Here is a 19,332-nt window from a genome sequence, read left to right on the forward strand (position 1 = left end):
GCGTTTACAACATCGCTATATATAAACTTAACTACAATTAACAGTCCTTCTAAGATAATTATTGTTATTACTATTATTATTATTTTTATTATAATACACGAATGGAATAACCATTCAAGAGAATATGGTTTAACTAGGTTGCACATAACAGCAGTGCGATCTTCATAATCATATAAATTCCATCAACTTCTCTGGTGGCACAGTCTTCAACATTTCATCTTCGTTGACACGAGGAGTGATTACATCGTAATCACCATCATCATCCCTGAATGCATATGCTAGAATAACCCCCACTATACCGAGGACTGTCATTGTACCTAATGCTAGGGCCAGACCTATCAGTACAACGAAACCACGATCAATTTTCTTTTTAGATTGATGCAACTTCTTCTTCGGAGACGAAGTGGGCGTAGGCGTAGAACTTGATGCAGTGATAGAGGCCGTTGTATTTGAGACTTGTAGCGCCAATTGAGAATCGAAAAGCTTAGATACGTCACGATCTATGAACAACTCAGCAGGTTGATTGGCTGAAGACACTAAAGAATTAATTGACAAGTAGGGAATCCATTCTTCAAAGTTATAAATCATAGCTTGAATGTGACCGTAGACATTATCATATATTTGCCCCTTTACTATCAGTACATTATTAGAAGTTTCTGAGTTATCTCTCTTCTTTAGATTGTTGTCTGTTGTCGTTGTCCAACCGATTGAATCAATTGTTGTAGAAGAATTAGAGTTTGAAATTGGAATATCTACCCATGAATTTGATGTATATTCAAAGAGAGAGGTCTCATTCCAGGCGAATATGTTATCATCAATTGTTATAAAGTCCTTGACTGGTTCTTTAAAGCCCCATCTAATAAGAACTAGCTTGTTATCTGTAAGATTCATTAGAGCCAAATTCACAGATGATTGTGACTTGGTGTCAAAGACACCAGCTATTATTAATTGTGAATCATTGAATATTTGTAACTTAGTAATAGTACCATTTATGGTGCCATTGAGGAAAGTATACCATTGGTTTCCAGTATAATTATAAAGACATAGACCAAAACATTCAGTATTGGAAATGCTGAAATTACCACCAACTAAAATTGAAGAGTTTCTTTCAAAATGGACCATTGTTTTAACACTCGAGTTCTGATTCAAAGTTTCATTTGCTAGTACTTTAAAGGAATCAAGATTTAAAATGGATAGCTCCCCATTAACTGATGATGAAGAGCCTACAGCCAACATCGATTGATTAGTTAGATATAACATAGAATCAACGTAACCTGTCCACCTCCAAGGTGCTTTACTTCCGTCACTGAATATCATCTCAGATGTAGATGAATCATTCTTTAAGACATATCCCGTTACTGAATCGTTCAGAAAGATAGCAGCATACGGAGATCCTATGGAACGTAAAGAAGTCGCCGATAAATTATTAGCTATTGACACCGATCCACTGAGATTAGTAAATTGTACCTGTGAAAGTGCACCAGAAAACAATGTATCCCCATTGGAATTTGATCCAGAAGACCACAATGACAGTGAAAATGAAGAAGTATTTGATATTTGGCTGGAGGACGAAACATTAAAAATTAAATTGTTATCGAAAACTAGTAATTCTGAGTCATCGATGGTAATGTTGGCGAAGTTGGTTATAGGAGATGTGATATTGCCAATAGAATCAAAACTCCCATTAAATGAAAGTACATTGGATGATTCTTTTGAACTGTTGAAATCTCCATATACGAGAACCCCGTTTGAATAAGATTTCAATCCTGTAATCTTACCCTCAATTCCTTGTTGGGAAGATGATTGGATAGCGAGATCTTTATTTAGCTCATATATTGATAATCCATCATCACCTGCACCAACTAATAAAGTATCATTATATAAGGAAGCGGAGAGGGAAACATTTGAAGAGAAACCTGTTAAAGTAAGTTGATTAATCGATGTATTTGCGACTCTTGCAATACTACTATCCTTTGATGAAGTGGAAAAATTTGATAATTGATATTGGAATAACCCATTTAACTCTAGGCTATTCGTAGAATTATGGATTTCATTTAGGATATCCAAAGAATTAATCATTATGTTTAATCGGTCAACCACAACAGTTCCCGCTGTTGTACCGGAATATATTCCAGAGTGATAAGTTACAGTAATCTTAGGAGAGTAGTTGAGATACCCGGAATATAATTCGTCGTATTTCAATTGGTCATTATTTTGGTAGATCAAAGTAGTTGAAAGAATGGAATTGTTATTGGTATTCCAGACGGTGACATTAACAATACCTCTTGAAGAGCATGTATTATCTTGTTGACACCCCGGTGTATATAGTTCGATGGAATATTGACCTGAATATTTAAGATCTGGATGAAAAGTGACTTCGGGGAGAACACCTTGGTGTGGGATATATGTAGTCTTGACATAATTCTGGTCATCCATTCCTCTAGTCCAAGTATTGTTCGATAGATCTGAGGAAGAGAAGGATTCTAAAGAGTTACAACTTGGTTCATTCAAAGAATTATTTGCAAAAATTGCATAGGCATCTTGGTAAATTTGAAAACTTGAGAGACCCACATTAGTTCCATACGAATTTAGTGCCAGAAACCTCAAAGATGAGGCACTAAGTTGGTTGACAAATGCGAACTCTTGAAAATCTTGTGACCATCTAATATCTGAAGTGTTGTCATTAAGTAATTCAATCATTTCAGAAGATAAGGTCACATTTTCACTTGCAGATTTAAGCACTTGTTTAGTATATAAGGGACAAAACGCATCACAGTGTTTTAACTGACCAAGAACTGGATCAATATATGTCAGATTCATAATACTCTCGGAAGGATCAGAGAAGATACGGAATAAGGATATTTCATTGTCGGGATCTGGAGAGTTATATATTCTTATCTTTGTTGGGGCCACATCGAATGGTAAATTACAATTCAAAGTTCCACTAGTACCATTTTGAAACCATGCTTCTATAGTTGGATCAGGACAGACAAATGTTTCTTCATCGAAGAAACTTCCCGTGGAACTCCACGTGGCTGCACTTAAGGGAATCAATTGACCAAGATTAATGTCTGATATATTCCTCATTGTGTCATTGACAACATTTAACAATGTGCTATTGTCTAAAGTGTAAAACTTACCAGCGAAGAGGATATTGTCGTCGTTCAATTTTGTTATTGAATTTATCAGGGAATTCTCACCAAATCCTACAAATGGGAGAAGGCTTGTAGAGTTAGCAGTATAATTCCATAAAGCCACACTATGCCCATTCAAACTGTTTGTACTTAATGTAAAATTACCTCCAAAACAGACAACGGTTCCATCTACGAGGATCGAATTAACTGAATCTAGCGTTTGATTGAAGATTTGTTTCAATGAGAAGCTAGACAGATTGAATAGAAGTTGATTAGATAGAGAATATCCTCCTAATGACCCTTTCCCACTAAGTATAAATGAATCAGAACCAAAGGGTATTATTCTCTCAATTCTCGAGTCGAGAGATGGTTCATACAATTGGATAAAAGTATTATTCGAATAATACGTCAGCCCATTTGAATTGCTGTTCGGCAGTATGCCGCTCGTAAAGTTCTGTTGACCTGTATATCTATAGAATGATAAGGAGTCGATACCTCCAAGCAATTCGAAGCTGTTGTCATCGGTTGTCAGGTTTAAATTTGGAATATTTATGTGTGTAATGTTCAGATTTTCCTGTAAAGAAGAGAGCTGAGAAGCATATATCTGGGGTATGAGTAACAAAGCACCCAAAAGGATTTTTATTAACATGTGTATTTCAAATGATGAATTGTGTCAAGTATATGATGTTTTTGTTGCTGCTTTCAATCGCTGTGGGCGGTAATAATTTTCACTGTAGAACAGGTGCTTTAATAGGAAGAAAAAGAGATGTCGATCAAATATGAGGTTTCAAAGTTTGATGATGCTGAACAGATAGAATGTAGTCCGAGTGTAACGCCCAACCGATGAATCAATTGAATCTGTGCAACTTACGATTAACCATTACGTATGGACGTTTCGAGTTTTGTTTGAAAAAATGCGTTGAGGCGTTCTTGCCTATTTGGGAAAAAGGTAAATACGGTACACGAATATTTAGTATATTAACATTATTATAGAATTATAGAAGAGTTATAAGCCCATCGAGCAAGTGAGGGTACAAGTTGAGCTACACATATCCACGGGTAGACACTAATCTTGGTGTGCTATAAGTCTTTATATCCAATTCTGGTAGCCAAATCTATTCTTCGTTAGCCAATCAGTACCATGTTCATAGTACTCCTCTCTAGTCACTCTTGTTTTTCTGTACGACTCTGTACTGGCAAATTGAGCCATGGCTTTCCATCCAAATAATTCACACTCCTTAGTGGGGACAGAAGTTCTACATATCCAATCTGTCGGCAGTTGTCTCTGTAATTCTGACGTTAACCTAGTGGCAAAATGAGGCAAGTTAAAATTACCTCCCGTGCAAACTAGGTTCCCCACAAGTAAGGGTCTTAATAGTTCTGGAACCATGGATAAACTTTCCAAGATTGTTTCAACCAGCCCAGGTTTTAATATTCTTGCAATTTCCGGGTGGAAAAATGTCTCTGGCACAGAAAACAATTCATCATATAGCTTTATTGTCTGAGTATTTTCCGGAAGAGGTTTAGTTTTATCTCGAACATGACCTAAGAATGTTGTTTGAAAATTGGGTAACACGTACTCAACCGCAGTCTCGTTTTTGTTCTTAAAAGAATCAAAATATGATGTCGGGCTAACAAACAGACAGTTCTCCTTTATATTGTTCACCAGAATCGTTTCATCCATAACATCATAATGTCTAAATGATAATGTCTCCTTCAACAACCCATCTAAAAATCTTCCACCGATATCAAGCTTCTTAACTGCCTTATAGTAAGGGACACCTTTAATAACAGGTATTATCCATGTGCAATTAAAGCCTGAGTCGATGACAAGCTGATAATCATTATATTCTTTTTCTCTCACTTGGTTCACACTGTCTAAACTGATGTCCTCCTCAGTTTTCCCCGATATTATTTTGGTATTCTTGTCGTCAGCAAACTGAATAAATCCTGCAATGGAGCTCTTGTAATAACTATCGAATTCATATTCTTCAAAGACAACTTGGTCCATGTTCTTGCTTAATTCGGGCAACGTCATACAAGTTTCACTTGCAATAAGGTGTTTCCCTTTCAAATCATTTAAATCGAACCCAGGAAACTCATCTGGGTTAAAAAGGGCATAATCCCAAATGGAACTCTCTAATTCCCACGATGTCAATTGTCCCAACTCATGAGGCCTTCGAAAAGTAACTGACGTAATATCTTTGATATTCTTAATTTGATTAGAAAGATAAGTTGTATGATACTTGTCTATCGCAAAGGCATTGATGGCCCTGTAAGGAGAGGAAAGATCAGTTGTACCGAATTTGATCTCATATGAACCATTGTCTATGGCTATTGGTGACGACTCCATTTACCTCTTATAGTAAATCGATCACGTCCTATTATTGGGTGGTACAGTATACTTCAGTAATATGTGTCCACAGGATATGCTATTTTATCCGGTAAGCAGCCAATTATGTTATTAAACCTTCCTTGTAAGTGGCATTAATAGTATCGTTAATGATATTTATCACTTGCAAGTTCATTTTCCAGCACGTGATTTTTTTTGATCTATGAAATATAAACAAACCATTTCAGATGTATGGTTCTCGAGCAATGAGCTTACTTTGAACCGAGGCAAAAGACAAGTTCTCGGTAAGTAACAGTTATACAGTTACTAATTCTGAAGGTGCATGAACTTGTAATAAATTTGGTTTTAAAAAACAGAGAGGATTTCCCAAATTAAACGAACTAAAAACCAATTCGATACATTTTGAATATGTCATTACCAAATACCAAGAGACAAAAGGTTACAGAACCCGAATCAAAGACTCCAGAGCAAGGGACAGAAGACCAACAGGCCAATGCCAGTCTTCGATCACCGTTACAAAGACCAGAACATCAACAATCTATCTCGCCTATCAACAATTCCAAATCGCACACACCTAGAAAATTAATATTGGGCCAAAATGACAATAGATACGCCTTTTCCCAACCTAGCGTATCGTCCTCTTCATTTCAGGTTCCCACTCTACAACCTCCTGATTCATCTTCATCAAGGGGTAGGAAAGATATAAAGTCATATTCTCAATCGCCTCCAAGGTCCCCTGGCAGATCACCCAAACGAAGATTGGAACTAATCCAATTATCTCCAGTGAAAAACAATCGTATAAAACTAAGAGAATTATATGATGCCCATAATTCTCAGAGTAAGAAGGAAAGACTCTTTATAAATAAGTTGACGTTGAATAATTTTAAATCATACGCAGGTCAACAAGTCGTTGGTCCATTCCATACTAGTTTTTCTGCTGTGGTGGGTCCCAATGGGTCAGGAAAATCCAACGTTATTGACTCAATGTTGTTTGTGTTTGGATTCAGAGCTAATAAAATGAGACAGGATCGTTTATCTGATTTGATTCACAAATCGGAAAAGTTCCCAGATTTAACCTCATGTTCAGTGGATGTAGAGTTCTTATACGCTATAGATGAGCATGATGGTGATACTAAGATCAGTGAAACCAAGCCTAAACTAGTAATTTCAAGGAAAGCATTCAAGAACAATTCCTCAAAGTATTACATAAATGGGAAGGAGAGTAATTATACTGATGTTACTAAATTATTAAAAGAGGAAGGAATCGATTTAGATCATAAAAGGTTTTTGATTTTGCAAGGTGAAGTTGAAAATATTGCACAAATGAAACCAAAGGCAGAAAAGGAAAGTGATGACGGTCTTCTCGAATATTTGGAAGATATTATTGGAACTTCAAAATATAAGCAACTTATTGAAAAGGATTTGATTGAGATCGAATCATTGAATGAGATATGCATTGAAAAAGAAAATAGATTTGAGATTGTAGATCGCGAAAAGAATTCATTAGAATCTGGTAAGAACTTAGCCTTAGAATTTTTAGAGAAGGAAAAACAATTGACATTGTCCAAATCCAAATTATTACAATACAATTTATGGCAAAATAATTCCAAACTAACAAACACCTTACAGAAAATATCTGCATTGAATGAAGAATATAATGTTGAAAAATCAAAAAATCAAACTCTTCAGAATGAGATAAACAGAACTAAACAATTACTAAACGAATCTCAAAGCAAGATAAAAGTACTTGAAGGTGAGGAAAAACAGCAGCTTAAATCAAAAAGAATCTTAGAGGGTGAGCACGTTTCCCTCGATGAGAAATTGAAGAACTTAACTCAGAAAAAAGCAAAAACGGAAAAGATTATAGCGACAACAGAGAAAACCATTTCTAGCCTGACATCAGAGATACAGGAATTGGAAAAATCTCAAAAAGAGTACTCTGATGAATTAGAAACTTTAAATCAGCAATTACAATCAGAAAGAGAATCTTTAGAAGCCATGAAACTAAAATTAAAAGAAAAGACAAGTGGCATCTCTGAGGAAATTTTAATTCATGAACATGATTTAGAACCTTGGAATATAAAGGTACAGGAGAAAAAAACAGAAATTCAACTTGTCGAATCTCAGATATCACTTTTGCAAGAAGGGCAGGTGAAATTGAAGAATGATATAAAAGTCTTAAGTCAAGAAGTATCAAATCAAACAGCCTTAAAAATTAAAAGAGAAGAAGATCTTGTTAATTTGAAAAAACAACAATCTTCTATAACAAAGGAGATTTCAAACGGAGAAACTGAATGTAACGATGGTCGCAGTAAATTGAAGGAAATGAAAAATGTACTAAATATGCAAAGACAGCGAGCTAGTGAAGCCCGATTAGCACTTGCGAATGTTCAAAATAGAGGCAAGGTTTTAACAGCCTTGTATAAATTGCAGAAATCAGGACGTATAGTTGGTTTCCATGGCAGACTAGGTGACCTGGGAACTATAGATAATACATATGATGTTGCAGTTTCCACGGCCTGCCCACGATTAGATGATATTGTCGTCGAAACAGTCGAATGTGGACAACAATGCATAGAATATCTGAGAAAAAACAAGTTAGGTTACGCCAGGTTCATTTTATTGGATAAACTACGATCATTCAACACAAATACCATCCAAACTCCTAAGAATGTACCAAGGCTATTCGATTTAATTAAACCAAAGGACTCAAAGTTTGTTCCAGCCTTCTATAGTGTCCTGAGAGATACTTTGGTTGCAAAGGATCTAAAACAAGCAAATAGGGTCGCATATGGACAGAGAAGATATAGAGTTGTTACACTGGATGGTAAGTTAATTGATGTTTCTGGTACGATGAGTGGTGGTGGTAATCATGTATCAAAAGGCCTAATGATGTTGCAACGAAAAGGTCAAAATTACTTTGATGATTATAACCCCGAAGATGTTGAGCAAATTGAGAAAGACTTAAGTGATAAAGAAAAGAATTTTGAGTTGGCAAATAATGCGTTCTATGAAATGGAAAATGAGTTGCAGAAACTAAACAATAGGAAACCCGAGATTGAATTGGAGATTTCGAAAATAATCATGGAAATCGATACGTATTCTGCTGAAATAAAATCAAAAGAACGCCAACTACAGGAAAAAACAAATATAGATAACTCTGAATTACAAGATAATGAGGAACTCAAAGTAGCCATAGAGAATTTACAGAAGCTGAAGGAAGAACATCTCGCCCTCCAAGATAAGACAAAAGCCAAGAAAAAGAAAATTGCTTCATTGAAGGAAAAAATTATGAAAATTGGTGGTATTGAATTGCAAGTTCAAAATTCAAAGGTTACCTCTATTGTTCAACGAATAGATATATTGACAGCAAAGCAAAAAAAAGACAGGACATCCAAAAAGAAATCGGACACTGAATTGGAAAAAGCAAAGAAGACATTGCTTACTTCGAAGAATGATATTACTTTAATTACAGATGACATCAAAGAAATTTCTGAAAGAATAGACAAAATCTCTTCATCGTTAAACAATATAGACAAATCTATAGAAGAATTTCAAGCACATAAAGAAACTCTGAAAGATGAATGCGACGAGTTGAAGGATAAAGTTGTCGATTTAGAAGAAAATATTAATGAATTCAAATCTTTCGAGATAGAAGTAAACAATAAGCTTGAGAAATTGAATGGACTATTAAATCACATCAAAAATCAGATCAAAACTCTCGAGGATAGTCTATCGAAATTGACATTAAGAAAAATGCATCAAGTTCTGATGGCCCTTGATGAAGAAAGTGAAGCTAAGGCTCCTAATAACGGCACTTTGAGTGACGAACAAATCCACGACCAAACTGGTCATGAACTAACTAATACTGCGGTCCAAGATGATGACTCTATGGACATTGATAATGGAGCAGAAGTGATATCCAATGGTTTACCAATATTGTCGGACGATGAACTCTCCGCCTTGGATATCACTCTAGTAGAAACCGAAGTATCAGATTTAGAAAAATACATTGAATCGACAGACGCAAATATCGAGGTTCTAGAAGAGTATGTTAAAAGATTAACTGAGTTCAAAACCAGAAAACTAGACTTAAACGATGCGGTAGATAAAAGAGAAACAGTAAGAAAACAGTTAGAAGAGTTAAAGAAGACAAGGTATGAAGAGTTTATGCATGGATTCGGGATTATTTCAATGACTTTAAAGGAAATGTACCAAATGATCACAATGGGTGGTAATGCTGAACTGGAGTTAGTGGATAGTCTAGATCCATTCTCAGAAGGGGTTACGTTTAGTGTTATGCCCCCAAAAAAAAGTTGGCGTAATATATCTAATCTCTCAGGTGGTGAGAAAACATTGAGCTCACTTGCTTTGGTATTTGCCCTTCATAAGTACAAGCCAACACCTTTGTATGTCATGGATGAAATAGATGCAGCATTGGATTTCCGTAATGTCTCGATTGTTGCTAATTACATCAAGGAACGAACGAAAAATGCACAATTTATTGTCATATCGTTAAGAAACAATATGTTTGAACTTGCGCAGCAACTTGTGGGTATTTATAAATGTGAAAACAGAACCCACAGTGCAACGATAAAGAACAGAGAAATACTTAATTCTGATATAAATAGAGAATAGAGCTAATGTCATTATTATTATTATTATTATTTATTATAAATAGGTCATTCCATAGACATCAAATTAATTATACAGGCTATGGTATAGAGTATTCTCAAGAGCTACCTAAAATGTTTGCATATTCTCGTTCAGCACTGTAGACCAATTTCTGAACAAGGAACACTGCCGTTTGATGAGTAAAGGCAGGAAAACGTTTACGATTCACACCAAACCATTCCATGGGTGGCGTGGCATCTCCTAAGTCTCTTATTTGCGGCATATCAATACGGGGAGGTTCGAGTGCAACATACTTAAACCTCGAGAAGTTTTCCTCCTCTTTTATACGTTTTTCGACATCTTCCTCAGATTGACCGTCAAGAACACCAACAACCTGTGACCTACGGACCGCAATGGCCCTAATATGGGTAGTCCACATTTCTTTAATAAAATTAATAGGACCTAGATTCCATCTTACTGAAAGTTTATCATCGAAGACACAGGTGTATAGATATTCGAGAATATCACTTTTTTCCTCTTGAAACGTAGTCATACTTACTAACAATTTCGGAATTTCTATGATGGTTCCACCAACAATTTTGGAAGCATACTGCAAATAATTCTTCACAGAAATTTTTGATACTGTTGCCTCGTCCATTTCTTCTTTTGAGGTTGAAAGTGAAACAGATGCATCATATACCTGCATTTCTAACTCAGTCATCAGTTTCTTCCCAGAATGCGTTTCCGAACGGGCAGATATACTCTCAATTGTTATGACCAAAACTTCAACATCAAATAAGGTAATCGGTGAGATCTGGATATTTAGCGTGTAAATATCAACAGAAACATCTGTCTGCAATAAATTCAAAGATCTCAATATATCCGTATAATTGATTGGAGGCTTTGATTCCGCCTCGTTTGATTCTCTCAATGTCTCTATATATGAGATTTTGTTATCCTGACGCATACGCATGGCTGTATTGTAAATATCGAGAATATTAGCAGCAACTAAGGCTGTTGAGCAGAGAGTGATTGACTCACAAAGGAAGGTTACCTTCAATAGATCGGGCATGACACCATTAACATCTTTTTCGCTATGTAAATGAACTCTAGTGTTATTAATGGCACCAATCAAAAACATATGATAATCGAAAGCAGCTTTTGTGGAAATTTCGTCAATATTCATTGTTATTGAAACCAATGGATGTGCATTTATAGTAGTATCAGTAGGCCAGTTGACTTCCGAAATCCAGCTTGCCCCTTTCAGTTCAAAAATACCACTTAGTCTTCCCTTGGATGATAAGGAGGTCCCATCTGTGAATGCATGAAGAACTTTACGCATATTTTTATAATGATCTGTTGCAAACCAGGTTCTTTTTAGTTGCACTGAAATGACACCCAAAGAGGGCCCTAAATCAACATCCCCTTTAACATTTGTAAAAATTAAAGTAAAACACCATGGAATAATCGATTCTGGGTCGCTCAATTGAGCAATTGATAATGAAGAGTCTGTTTTCGCCTTAACTATATCATTCGCTGGCTTAGACTTCAAAAGGTCACTCAACCTCCAAATATCAAGGAATAAGTACAAATTCTGTAGTTGTTTAACATTAAAAAACAAATTGATATTGGATATGAGTGCCGTCCCATGAACGTTAATTACATCAGGATGAGTAAACATCAAAGTTACATCCACAAAATCAACCCCAATGGATGTACTTGTTTCTCTTGAAAAGATGTGCTTAATGGAAGCCTCAGTTTTCTCAACTGAGAGCGAAAAACTCAATGGTTCAGCAGCATCTAAGTCATTTGTAGTAACAGTAAAAATAAACGATTGAAACCCTATATCAGCCTGAACTTTCGCTTTGGGCTCACAGCTTAAACTTAATTGTTGCTTGGCAGATGTTATTTTTAATGCTATGTCAAAAGAGTCAAGTAAACGCTTATAATCAAGATTTTGACTTGAAGGTTTAGATAGTGTTGATTCTTCGCTCGAACTATGCTTCTTCACCATTCCTTGAATTCTTTCAAAGAAATCAGAAAGTAGTGGGGCGCATTTCGCATATAAAATATTGTGTGTTGAATTTATCTTTATCAGAGACCTAATCCAATGCTGCTTTGTTCTATTTTCAAGATGCTTATAATTCAGGTCAATAACAACATTGGGACTGTTGACCTCGAATGACGGCTCTGATTGAGTTTCTGCATCCTCCAAGGAAAATATTTTGAAAACCCCACCATCATACTTGAATTGACAACTAATTGATCTGATATTTGCCAAAAATGGGGATAAAGTGTTGAGTTCAAGAGTTTTGTCATCATTTACCTTTTGTTTCTTAGGCAGTCCCGGAATTAAATCTTTCTTCAACTCTTGAAAAGTTTGGACAGAAGTTAGAGCAGACTCTATTACATCAAGGTAAGATGACAAAAATGTGACATCTAAGGCTTCCCCGTGAAACCTAACAAAAAGATCACGCATTGTTCCAGCATCTTTAAACCAGTAAGAAATCTGCATATTTGGAAGGTAACTTCTATTATACTTATCCTTTTCCTTACCTTCTGAAAAGAAGTTGTCAGATGAATTTCCATTAGCAATTGAGAAAAAGACATCGACTAATGTTAATTTCCCAAGATTCTTTTCGTAGGCAGAAAATAACCTATTGTATCCTAAAATTAGACCTGGTTCAGATTTTGAATCAACTGAAAAAAGCCATCCTACACAAAAGTTATAGGAAAGGATATGAAAAGAAGGAACATTTAAGGGTAAGTCTGGTGCCTTTGGAATATTATTTAATTTTGATCTCAAATCCCATTTATTATCCACATGGTGATCCTTGTAATATTGAATACTTGTGGATACTTGATTAGTTGCCCATAACAATCGGACCAACGATTCTGGTGATAAACACACCCTGAAATGAGAACTTTCAATTTGGTATGTGTTAGAAGTATTTTTCTTCTTCTGTAGGGCGGAAACCTTAATTGAAAAATCTAAGAGTTTGGACAATCGAACTGGAAGTGCCCTTTCTTTAATAAAAAAGAGAACATTCTCTACAGAAAATTGACCTGAAATATCGCTCTGGTTTGGGATATCGCTTCCCATTTTTGTTAAAGAAGCCAAAAGCATACGCAATTCAAAAAGAAAGTATGCAGAGCCAATGGGAGCAAGTAAACCAAAATAATTGATATTAGTATCTATCGACCAACTAAACTTATTGTTGTCTTTTTCTGGTTTTGACTTTTGATTCTTACTCAAGCCAAATAAATCCAGTGTAATAAAATCTTCTATACTTTCAGTTAGAATCTTTTCATCTTGTAGAAAGCTAGGTATTAGCTTCTGTACATCAGAAACAGTCAACTTTAATATTGAGGCAGAGAGGTATAAATTAATATGGTAAGGATCATTTACCATGTTTCCTTTTAATTGCAGATCTCCAAAGGAGAATCTGAAATATTGTTGCTTTGTTAGATGTGAGGTGAGATAAATATCAGCATCCCAAACACTCAGAAGTATTTCATTACTTCCAAACCTATTGAAGTATATATCCAGTTGTTTAGCCTCATGTCGGATAAAGAATGGCGATATTGGCATTAGTTCAAAACTTATATTGGTGAAGAAACACGTTAAGATGGTGTTCACTTTTGGTTTGGGTCCGTGAGATTCTACCTTAGTTATTTTCTCAGCTCTAGTACCAGCCAAAAGGTCTTGCTCAATTCGATGGATATTCTCCATTATCTCTTTAATTGAAGCTACTAATATATCAGTCGCAGTCATAGCCATCAGATGAAGATCGGAACACTGAGAATTGACTAAAATGGTTGGTTTGTAAGACCATGACTCGGTAGTGACTATCAGGGAAAAATCTCGAATTTGAATTTCGGCTAACGTTGCATTAATATGTTTTAGGTGAATCTCTGCTCGCTGGGTATAAACAGCAAGAGAAACGGCCTGGCTAGTCAAATCTTTGGGACTTTCCCAAAGCATACTCAATCTAGCTCCAAAGACTCGACTCACCAAGCGGGTATTGCCGATATCAATTTGTAGCTCTCCTCGTTCACATAAAATCAAAGTGTTCAATTTGAACGATTTTACGAAGTCAAATGTTTCCTTTGATTTTCCTCCATCTGTAATCTTCAAACTTGGTAGCAGATTTTTGATCATGATTATCTTGTCACTAAGTTTACCTTTTGCAGTACCAAGAGTACCTGTTATATTAAATATCGTCTCTCGACTGAGTGAGGAGTCAGAAGTCGGCGAATTGGTTTCTAGAAGAAGATTTGTTCGGGTGATAATGAAATTGTGTTCGACCTCATAACCAGCACTATAAACTGTCACAAAGAATGAAGCAATTTTGATTGTTATACTCTTCTTTGTTGTATGAATTTCTTGATTAGAATGTTGATTCAAAAATAATTTTCGGTAGATGTAAGAACGTGCGATATCAGAAAACTCCCAGTTTCTCCAATTAGAAAAGACTGAGATAAATATACCTTTAGCATCTTGAGTAGTAGCGGCAGTTTTACTTTGAGTCAATGATCGATTAATTGTAGAATGCCAATCTTCTGGAAGATATGTTAAAATATGACGTAATCTTGTGATAATCTTCCAACTTCTATTTTCTCTGACATGCCCCCTAGATAATCTTGTTATAAACGCAGGTTTAGTAATAACATATGGATCGTGACTGATTTGGTAGTATTCGCTAGCAGCGGTTAAACTAGATATTAATTCTTTTCTTGATTCAATTTTCCTTTTTTGTATTGTATCTGATGTTTTAATCATGTCCTGAATTTGGAGTCCTTGGTTATCAAAATACCCAAACAGCCATTCAAGTTGTGCTTCATCGACAGTAATATCTGTTGATAATATATTTAATGAGTTCACCTGATCCTCGACAGTCGATGACCATATCTCCCATCCTTCTATCACCAAAGATAACGCAGGCGGTCTTTCTTCGTTTTTAGAGTTGGCAGCTGTTTGATTAACAGTTCCTCTCACAGATCTAATCTTGTTTAAAACTGTTAATTCTATCAACTTCTTCTCTTTATTCTCTTCAACTGTTTTTTCGCACATTGCAAAATCAATTCTATCGAGATATATACCAACACCAGTATCAGTTCTGGAGCCCCAGAATAAATCCAAATAAAGAATGTTAATTTTCACGTTAGTCAACTTAAATGCACCCTCTCTAAGGTTACTGAGACGATTCACTGTGGCAATTTCAATATCGTCTATTATCTGTACAATATTTTCTGTTGAAAAAAGCATTAGAAAAGTACCAATTGAATCTAATATATCAGGGCATATTTCAATGGATATGAAGCTAACGTCTATAATAAAACTATCACGTTCACATTTATCATTTTGTATAGCTTCTGATGGTGTATTAAATTCTAATGGATCTATGTCTTCTTCTGTTTCATCATCTGACACATCTGTGGCGTAATCTTGGTCACTGAAAGGCATTCTGAAAGGTGAGCTTGTCTCGAGCAAGTCTTGGAATTCACCTAAAAGATCCTCTATTATAAAATCGGTTGTGGAGGGAATAAGAGGGACAGGTAAAGGTGGTAACGACGATGATGGGGCAATAGCTCCAAATAACTCTTGATATTGTTCTGCATCCTGGTATTCTTGGGGTAAAATAAATGAGCATCTATGGTAAGGTGCATCATGTAATTTAATGTATTCACGTTGGGTTTTCCTGTGCTCATCGAAGTCTTGACTTTGGACAAAATTCGTTATTTTTACCTTGGTTTCTAAAGTGAAGAGTTTTTTTGTCGTGCCATCCTCTTCTTTAATGAAAAGAGAAAATTCCAATGTTGGTATTATCAAATCCAATCTTGTCGAATATTTTTCATTCTCAAAATCAATGAAAGTAAAATACAAGTTGTTCAAATCAAAGGAGGCATACATGTTGAGTTTGGGTTCTTGTAACATAACAGAAAGCTTTTCTAAATTGACGGTAACTGATGTCATGTCATCGTAGGTCTCTTTTTCATATAAAAGAATGTTTTCTAAGTCAACATATCCGAATCCTATTCTGGTAAAGGAAGAAAAAAATCCTCTTAAAAACTCAATATCTGAAGCAATATCGAGAGTACCCAAGTCAAAATCCCATTGACAAAAATACGTTGGCTCCATGGGAGGTAACCCGTACATCCTATGTCCATGTATTGTTAAACTTGATAGTGAACCATGTGTATGATACTCTTCTCCGTTGTTTTTATGAATTGCCTCAAATATCTCATGCGGATGCTTAGATACGTATCTCTTTATGGAAACGTCGTTCATATTGGCCAATAGATCCATATAATAATTACAGCTTCTCAAATCTATTACTAATTCACCAAAATGTAACCCAACACATGGGTCACAATTGTAAATTGTCTCAGGAAGAAGCAGAGCCCCTTCCCATACTGTAAAGGTAAACCAAAGATCAGTTTCATTGGTGGTTCTTTTTAGGTCAGATCTTTGTAGTTCAGTATGTAATCGTCTTCGACCTGGGGCATCATTCCCCTGCATGGTATCGAAACTTGATATTGATGATCTATCATCATCAGACTCAGAAGCATATTGCATATCATCTTCATTTGCTCTGATAGCACCAGTATATTCTTCTGAAGTGACGAAATGGAAAAAATCACCAAAATAGTTCATCTTAACGTTAATAAGATATCTGACAACAAACCCATAGCATTGAAGAGTAGTTCCTTTACTTGTACAGTCCATCATGATAGTATCTACATTATCAATATCTAAGTCAGAATAAATTAGGTATGAGCCGACTACTTTAAAATCGTATGACCGTCCTACCTCTTTATGTTTCATAAATTCGTTCAGTGTGTTCCAAGGAGGTGTATTAAGCAATAATCGAAACATTGGAGTCTTTATTGTATATGATATATCTGTGTGTCTTGCTGTAATACTCGTTTTAGGAATTAAGAAATCTAAACTTAGTTCATCACCATGGAACGATAAATAACAATTTTCATTAAAATCTAGTGGATTATTAACAATATTATGGTCATTAACGTTTAGATACAATGAGTAGCCATCTATTTTCCAGTTTATGCTATAAATAAATGGCCTGAAAAGCTCGTAAGGGGTGGGTTCTCCAGAAGAGAAATCTGTAAGGGTATCTGCAATCAGAGTAATATGTTCACGTAGAATAAATGCTTCCATTTGTGATGAGTTTAAATTGATAGTCCAGGTCGCCTCATCATTCCATCCCAAAGGGAAACTTGTATCGATATCGAAATCAAAATATTTACACTTCAAAAGAATGTCGTGATTAACACTTGATCTGGTTTCATTTTCCGTTAAATGTATTTTTATATTATTCTTAAATCCATCGACTGTGGGGCACAGTGCAAATGTCGTGTTAACTGTGGTTTCCTTAGAAAATTTTAAATCTATCCACCCGAATGGTCTATACTCTCCGTTCGTTTCTCTATAATGTTGTAAAAATTCAAAATCTTTACTTGATTCTCTGGTCGGTATTCTCCATGTGGCGTCATCCATTATAGTAACTAACACTTGACCATATGTATAAATTCTCCTGCACCCAGGCGTTAGTCTCTTAACTGGTTTAGCTGTTCGTGAAACGACTGGTGATAGTAGTTTCCATAAATGATCTGCTTGTCTTTGCGCCCACGGACCAAAGCAGACGGATCCACCAAATATCTGGATATCTAGACTATAGTCTGGTGGAGCACCACTATTTCCAACATCAGGACCATCTAATACTGAAATTGTTGGATGAGCTCCATGAGGTACTATTCCTGGCATATCATGTTGGGATGTAAATGTTACCTTGGGAGATTTTAAGATACTGCTAAACTTAGCGTATTCGTGGTTGGCAAAATCAAATTCTATATCATCTATATCATTTCGTCTCTCACCTAATCCTGTTCCCTTGTAGAGTGCTAGCCCTCTCCATTTGGCTTGGAATTTATCCTCATGTTCATTTTTCCTTCTATGCATGTGTGTAAATCTCAAAGGTTTATAAAGTATGCCCAGCATACGTGTGAAGTGGTTCCAAACTTCCGAGACTTTCCCTCTATCTAGTTTAAATTTCATCGATACATCTTCATCAAATCCTATGTTTTGCTTAAGGGTGGCCTCTGTATTAATAAGCTCTGCGCTTAGTTTGAATTTATATAAATCCAACTTTTCCTTTGGTTGAGCAAAATCCATCAATGCATCAGCACTATCAGCACTAACTATCAATAGAGATGGAGTGAATTTATTCCCCAAGATTAAAGAACCACGAGTAACTAAGAATTGTATTGGTAAAAATCTCAGAAATGATGACGTATCCGTTTCTTCCTCTTGAAACACTCTATCATTGGTAGCAGATGATTCTGATTTATCTGTAGATGTTGATTCTGATGTATCGAATTGAGAATCATCCATACTCTTCACCGTGGCAGAATCTGAAAGTATCTGTTCATTCAAGAATTTTTCAAATTGAAACCTCTCCTCTTTGGAAAACATTTGAATTATATTATCGTAAGCGACAGTCTTATTATAAAGGAATATTTCTAAACCTTCCAAATTTACAACAAACCTACATGGTAACTGCCAATTCTTAATACTTGTAGGTTTGGTCTGAGTTTCATCCACAGAGGCCTCTTGAAATTCAGGCTTTCTTGTATTGAAGAGCCAATACCTCCATGTAATATTTCCCTCTAATATGGATATCGTAGAATCCTTATGTATTATGGTGACGTTCTTGAAGAATATTCTACCACCCAATAGTGATATTCTTAGGGACTGTATGTTAACTTTCACTTTGGCATGTTTCCACAGGAGCCATTCTAGGATGAATGTTATGATATATGCTATTGTTCTCCCCAAGTAGAATATGAAAGATAGTGAAAGAATGACTGTGAGGATCCATGTGACTAGGAAAATCCAACTGAAGTTTCGTTGTCTTGTGAGTGGGACGCCTTGAAATTGTGAGACTGCATCCATTACTTCAATGTGGTGGATGGTCTAGGTTCCGATAATGTGTGGTTGAATGCCGGTTGTTGTTGTTGTTATTGTTGTTATAAATTTCTGTCCTACACCATAATATGGGTTTTGACCAAAACCTTGAAATTTCGAGATGAGGCAAGCGCGCGTGAAAGTATTATGTTATTTGGATTAGTGAGTGGTTTACACATAAAAGTATTGAACAAAATAATTTAAAAAAGGCGTTTATAATAATAATCATGATGATAATCCAT

The 19,332-nt window shown here is 35.7% G+C and overlaps 4 protein-coding genes across 4 annotated transcripts; 1 reads left to right on the forward strand and 3 right to left on the reverse strand.

The window, feature by feature from the left end:
- Window positions 1–168: 168 nt before the first annotated feature.
- On the reverse strand, window positions 169–3,783 carry RAX2 (Rax2p; the record flags this gene model as incomplete). Its single annotated transcript, XM_003674906.1, has 1 exon — window positions 169–3,783. The coding sequence occupies one exon, from the start codon at window positions 3,781–3,783 to the stop codon at window positions 169–171; it is 3,615 nt and encodes a 1,204-aa protein (XP_003674954.1).
- A 441-nt stretch (window positions 3,784–4,224) lies between these two features.
- On the reverse strand, window positions 4,225–5,487 carry ARP6 (Arp6p; the record flags this gene model as incomplete). Its single annotated transcript, XM_003674907.1, has 1 exon — window positions 4,225–5,487. The coding sequence occupies one exon, from the start codon at window positions 5,485–5,487 to the stop codon at window positions 4,225–4,227; it is 1,263 nt and encodes a 420-aa protein (XP_003674955.1).
- Window positions 5,488–5,895: 408 nt separating this feature from the next.
- On the forward strand, window positions 5,896–10,125 carry SMC4 (condensin subunit SMC4; the record flags this gene model as incomplete). The annotated part of the gene is made up of 1 exon (XM_003674908.1): window positions 5,896–10,125. One exon carries the CDS (start codon window positions 5,896–5,898, stop codon window positions 10,123–10,125), a length of 4,230 nt encoding a protein of 1,409 aa, XP_003674956.1.
- Window positions 10,126–10,219: 94 nt separating this feature from the next.
- On the reverse strand, window positions 10,220–19,078 carry CSF1 (Csf1p; the record flags this gene model as incomplete). Its single annotated transcript, XM_003674909.1, has 1 exon — window positions 10,220–19,078. One exon carries the CDS (start codon window positions 19,076–19,078, stop codon window positions 10,220–10,222), a length of 8,859 nt encoding a protein of 2,952 aa, XP_003674957.1.
- Between the last annotated feature and the right edge of the window lie 254 nt (window positions 19,079–19,332).

This window comes from Naumovozyma castellii, chromosome 2, assembly GCF_000237345.1.
Source record: "Naumovozyma castellii chromosome 2, complete genome".
Lineage (NCBI taxonomy): Eukaryota > Fungi > Ascomycota > Saccharomycetes > Saccharomycetales > Saccharomycetaceae > Naumovozyma > Naumovozyma castellii.